General features: G+C 41.9%; 1 protein-coding gene across 1 annotated transcript; it reads right to left on the bottom strand.

Annotated features, from left to right (window-relative positions):
• Window positions 1–906: 906 nt before the first annotated feature.
• On the bottom strand, window positions 907–3,218 carry lhfpl5a (LHFPL tetraspan subfamily member 5a). The gene is made up of 2 exons (XM_085275469.1): window positions 2,807–3,218; window positions 907–1,157 (listed from the first exon to the last, which is right to left on the bottom strand). Exons 1-2 carry the CDS (start codon window positions 3,207–3,209, stop codon window positions 907–909), a joined length of 654 nt encoding a protein of 217 aa, XP_085131595.1. The 5' UTR covers window positions 3,210–3,218.
• Between the last annotated feature and the right edge of the window lie 2,727 nt (window positions 3,219–5,945).

Raw genomic sequence — 5,945 nt, forward strand, 5'->3', positions numbered from 1 at the left:
TCTCTGGGTTGTTTATGTCATTGCTTTCCACAGTTTTTTTCCACTTAAATATTCTCTCCATCACTGAACACAGATGCATGTGAAAACACAAATGTCCAACAGAAGTAGCACAAAATGGTCTTTGAGCTGGCAGCAGCGTAGTGCAGGGTACGTGCAGGGATTGGAACCCATGTGAGAGTATCACACGTAATGGGTGGAGTCAAATGAAGACACTTAGGCAACATCTTCCTAAACTTAACAGTATTTACAGATGTGAAATCATCCCTTAAGTCAAATATCTACTGTATATGCATATGGAAATATGTCTCTTAAGAGAGCATGAATGCTAAAAATAAATTACAGAAGCACAAAACCAAACGTTATCAGCTTGGGTATCATTTTATTGTTAGCGCCATTAGATTTCTCACATAGAGAGAAGGCAACAGTGGCTAATACTGTCAGGCTCAAAACTCAAAATGATAATAACATTTCAGCAATTAACATTTATTTTAAAAAATCAAAATGCTTAAAAAATGTAAAGCAGCAAATAAAAGTGAGAGCTAAATCTGATGTAATAAGTGGCTTTTACTGACGGCAATCTGAAGCTGTAGCCTTGGAGATGAGGATGGACAGTGACTCTGATGAGCTCATTTTGAGGCAGAGATGGACTCTTATTTCTTCAAAGTGACTCGAAGCCTCGGGATATCCTCTGAAGTCAGTGGCACTCTTCATAAAATCTCATCCATTCATGCCAGTGTCCACTGGGCTCTATGCGTTATCTGTAGTCAAGAAGAGACATAGCTGGTGTAAATATAAGCCAATAATAACTGAAGAAGGATACAAATACATCCTCATATAGTATTGTTCTCACCATACACACAGCTAAGATTTAAGGAAAAGCATTCCCTCACTATCCTTCCCCACCCCTCACTTCCCCTCACCTTTTTCCTCCACCTGGAAGTCTTCGGGCAGCAGCTTGTCCTGTCTATTGCCCAGGCTGAAGGCCAAAAAGGAGAGGATGAGGGAGTCCATGATGCTGATGATGGCCAGGATGTAGGCCCAGCGCACTGTGCAGTTGCCCAGTGTGTACTTGTCAGTCCGCTGGCCGCACATGCGCTTCACCTCATCAGAGTCCCAGCCGTCAGGATAGATCATGCAGCCGATCACCATGCACGTACCTGAGAGGAGAGAAGACACAGGCTGACGAGTGCTGGACTTCAGCTCTGTCTGTGTGATGGTTTTACTTTTATCTTACTAGTGTTTTGAAATTTTTTTATTCAAAGTCCAAAAACATGCATTGATTTGTGGTGGGAAACCTGTAAAAATGAATAGATGTGCTCACTGTGACAGACCATCTTGCTGCTTTTGACAGGCTCGGGCAACAAATGACAGCGAAACCACCAGAGAAATTAAATATACACTGTGTTCATTCAGGTAGATACACACACACCTACAGAGTTTAGTTGCCTAGCAACTCCAGAGCATCTCAACTCAATAAAGATGAACTTGTTCATCTATTATTGACTCCACTGACAGACAGCTAAGACCTCTTGCCGTCCCACCTCAGCACAAGGAGGTGCAGCACAGCACACACTTGCCTCGCATCTCGCTCTCACTTTCTGATCCTCACAAAACCTCATCTTCATGCATTTCTGAGACTCACTTTATCAAGTCCTCTTTAAAATTCACTAAATATTTGAATACATTAGAAAGACCCTTTCAGTTAAACTAATACAGCAAAATTCTTTCCTTAAACTGACTTTATTAAGCTCACACCTCAGGGGCCTCTGGTTCAGCGAATTAATGATCCCATCCTCGTAACAGACCCGATAAGTTCTGCATCCACTCACTCCAAAGAAGGCCCTCAAAACAGCAATTTTCAAACAGCCCTCTCAAAGCCTGCATCCAAATATCCTTAAAAATGAACTTGGTGTCAGAGCCAAAATGACATTGCTTCTCATGAAGATGGATTTACAAGAACACGTGCGAAAGGGGGAGAGGAGAAAGTGTAACAGCACACCTTCGGGTTAATCTCATTACTTGGTTCATTACAGGCCTCTCCTTTCACTCGCAGGTACATCTGCTCACAAACTGCTTCATGTTTCAAACAGAATCATGTTTCAGCTCTGTCTGTGTCTGCGAGTCTGCAGGGAACTACAGAAATGTCACCAAATGCTTAAATTCATAGCTTTTCGTTTCAGCTTTGGGCTTTCGTACATGTTTCAGACTCTGAGTTTACAGCTGTGAGCCACCATTATCCTTCACAACCTTCTTACAGATCTGTTCCTAAATCTTAGTTTAATGGGTATTCATTTAGTTTCCACTTTGACTGTTTATTAGCTGGATTCATTACTTTCCTTGGCTTTTTTAAATACTTACATGAAGACTTGCATGAATAAATACATTTTTAAAATACATAAACAAGATATAACCGTACAATAGCAAAATTATGAAAATAATATCTACATGCAAGCTCTACGGGTAGTGGAAGTCTTCTCCAATTCATCTATTCTAACTAACTGCATTCTACATCTGTATGATCAATACATCATATAAAACTGTTAAGCCTCTTAATATTGCTCGATTAGTGCCAGTCTTTATCTGCAAAATACTAATATAGTGGAGTAGACTAAATGTACTGTATACATAGGCTATTTTCAGTTTTAAAATGATGTTTCTCTTAATTGGAGCCTACATGGTGATGCTGGTAACACCATGATGATGGTGTTACTTTCCAATAATGTAAACTCTTACTGTGACATCTACCCTGTAATTTAAACACACTTAAAAACTCTTGAAACTTTTTTAGTCACAGCCTGAAGCTCACTGGAAGCCAGCTGCATCCAGGCACAGATCTTGTAGACGCTCCCCGCGTTGCAGAAGAAGAAGAGGCTGAGGCAGACGATGCTGCCCACCACCAGCAGCATGGAGATCCCCACGAAGAACATGGCCGTCTTGAAGGCGCCGGACGGGATGGAGCCAAAGTCCAGCGCGCTCCCTTTGCAGGTGAGCTCCGAGGTGAGCGCGTTCCCGATGCAGTAGTGGAAGAGGCCGAAGTATCCGGCCTGCGGTGTGTTGACGCTGTCGCCGATCCAATAGGGCTGGATGAACACCACCACGGTGATGACGGCGAAGGTGATGGTGAAAACGATCCAGAGCACCCCCATGGCTCGGGCGTTACGCACATAGTTGGTGTGGTAGATTTTGGCTGCCTCCTGAGCAGGAAGCATGGCGAGAGGTGGAAGAGCTTCTCAAAAGAAGGAAAGAAAGAAAGAAAAAAACGAGAATTTAAGTGAAGGAGTTAAAAAACGAACAAGTGAGCACCTTCAGTGTCCTGCTCAAAAACATCCGCTGACAAAGTCCTCATTCTTTATTAAGCGCTTGCTCCAGTGAGATGGGAGTAGCTCCAGTGGTTCTCTTTGCAATTCAAAACCACGGACAGCTCCCGGTACTGAAAACACACCTGTATGAGAGACACGCTCCCAGTGTCTTAGTGGGCCCTGCAGAGGTGAACAGTCCCAGAAACCACCGCATTCAATGAGGGGATGTTTGTTCTGGATTTCACCTGGCAGGGGAGGTTCCTCTAGGAAGGCTGAGGTAGTCAGGTAATAAATGATTAATGGTTAAAAGATCCGCTGGATAGAACAACACAGGATGGCAAGCAAGGCTGTTTCACATGTAACAGCATGTGTTACTTAATCAGCTTTCTTTTTTTCTAATATCTATCTATCTATCTATCTATCTATCTATCTATCTATCTATCTATCTATCTATCTATCTATCTATCTATCTATCTATCTATCTATCTATCTATCTATCTATCTATCTATCTATCTATCTATCTATCTATCTATCTATCTATCTATCTATCTATCTATCTATCTATCTATCTATATTACTGCTGTAAACCTGCTGTACTCATATAACACGAAAAAAGCAAAGTAGGCTACTGAATACAGAAAAACATCCAATTTGAATTGTGTATTTGTTAATATATTCATTTGCTCTTAAACAAATGTACTAAAAATGTTAAACAGTTCAATATTAGTGTTTATTTGTAGCAATGTTTTAGCATAAAGGAGCATGAGAAATTAAAATAAAGATGCATTTAAGCACTGTAGGCTTAGAATACTGTGCAAAAATAGTGAGCCACTCCTCATTTCGTGTAATGTGGCAAACCTCAGCCTATTCTTCCTGTTTCCCTTCATTAAGAATGACTTTTATCACAGCCACCCCTTTACTGAGACCCCTTCTGATGAAACTTCAGGAAAACATAGATGGGTCAGATGCATTTCTCAGGTCTTATGTCAGGTCTATGCTGGATTTGTAAAATTTCTTAATAATGTTCACCTGCTGTAAATATTTGTTTAAGCCTACTACTTCTTCTTTTGCCCTCAACTTGTCCAGATTTCTCTTTATTTGCTGTTTTTTAACGACACACTGCATAGTTGTCCTGATATGCCAGAACAGCTAATAACTATTTATGAATAGCCATGTTGATGCAAAAATACTGTATTAGACTGCATTGTATTTGACATTTTTTGATTAACAAGAAACAAACAACAGCAACAAACAAACAAACAAATTCTTTTAAAATGGTCAGGTACAAGCACTGAACTGAAAATAAAAAAGGACCAGAAAACATAGAAATGAGGGGCTTTTGCACAGTCCTGTGCACTGTGATCGTCACCTTCACACTAGACAGCATAGCAGGGGCGGCACTGAGGGGGAGCACTGAGGGGGAGCACTGGCCACCCCCAAAATTTGCCCACTTTGTGTGTCTCTTACAATTTCCCGTCGTCAGCCCCTCCCCTCCGCTGTGCCCCTGCACTGCTCTGTTTTTGGTGTTCCACCCCAGTATTTTTAGTGGCCTTCATATGACCACCCCTATGAAACAGTTCTGGAGGCGCCCCTGCAGCGTGGGCACAAATCCACAAAAACCCTTCCACATTGTTATAACCACACCTAGCATCACTTTTCAATAGATTCAAAATAGCTATTGAATATTGTCCCACCACCTCGATGGGACAAGACTCGGCTGCCCGTCTGCATGTAAAAGACAAAGGACACTCTTTCAAGGACGCCAGTGTTCACATTTTGGACAGAGAGGACAGATGGTTTGAAAGAGAAGTAAAAGAAGCCATTTATGTCCACTGTGAACGACCATCTTTGAACAGAGGCGGTGGTTTACAACACCAACTGTCTGCCATCTATAATCCAGTTTTGTGAGCCCTTCCCACTTTAACGCCCACTCACACCCTGGGCCATTTGACCTCAGTAAATCACATGATAGGGTGGGGCTAGGTTTCACTTTGGGTTCACCCGAACCGACCTTGGCTGATTGTGACCCACACCTTTTCGCAACTTGGCTTGTGTGATTAGGTAGAGGATCCATAGTCGGTCCACGACCCTCTTGGGGACACTCCCATAGAGCTTAAAATCTGGGACTCCCCATCAGTTGCTCTTAGAAGTGAAGAAGGTTCTCGGATGAGAGGTGAAATGTCTTCAAGGAAACTTAAAGAAGTCCAACCTCCTTAGACAGCAACATCGTATGCTTACCCTAACAACTCTGAGATTTTATAATGTAATCCTGCTATTCTGTGCCGAAGTTCTCCTAACATCCCTCAGACAAACATCCGGAGTTTAAGGAGGGACATGGTGACTCCAGCTTTCTTTGCACGTGCTATTGATGGAGCGATTGAATGAGACGCTGTGACGTCTGCAAGCTATTTCTGGATGTACTACAATCAAACACTAGATGGAGCTACAGAGCTGCAGTCTCATCTAGCGGCCTCACCTTGGCACTTAAGTCAATCTTCCTGTTTTTGTCTCAAATGATTTCTCAGACAAATTCCAAGCTGCAAGATTTTTTCAGAACATATTCTAACATAAAGTTAAAAAAGGGAGTGAGGTAGCTTTTTCTGATAACTACACATTGAAAAGCATTAGGGAAGTATTAATAAATA

Source organism: Mchenga conophoros, linkage group LG5 (genome assembly GCF_057382185.1).
Source record: "Mchenga conophoros isolate Kocher_MC1m ecotype Shallow Benthic linkage group LG5, M_conophoros_male_GT1.1, whole genome shotgun sequence".
Classification (NCBI taxonomy): domain Eukaryota; kingdom Metazoa; phylum Chordata; class Actinopteri; order Cichliformes; family Cichlidae; genus Mchenga; species Mchenga conophoros.

Coding starts and splice junctions, on each gene's coding strand:
- lhfpl5a (XM_085275469.1), bottom strand. CDS start 3,209: ATGCTTCCTGCTCAGGAGGCAGCCAAAATCTACCACACCAACTATGTG. Junction 1,158..2,806: donor CTGGATGCAGCTGGCTTCCA/GTGAGCTTCAGG, acceptor CTCTCCTCTCAG/GTACGTGCATGGTGATCGGC.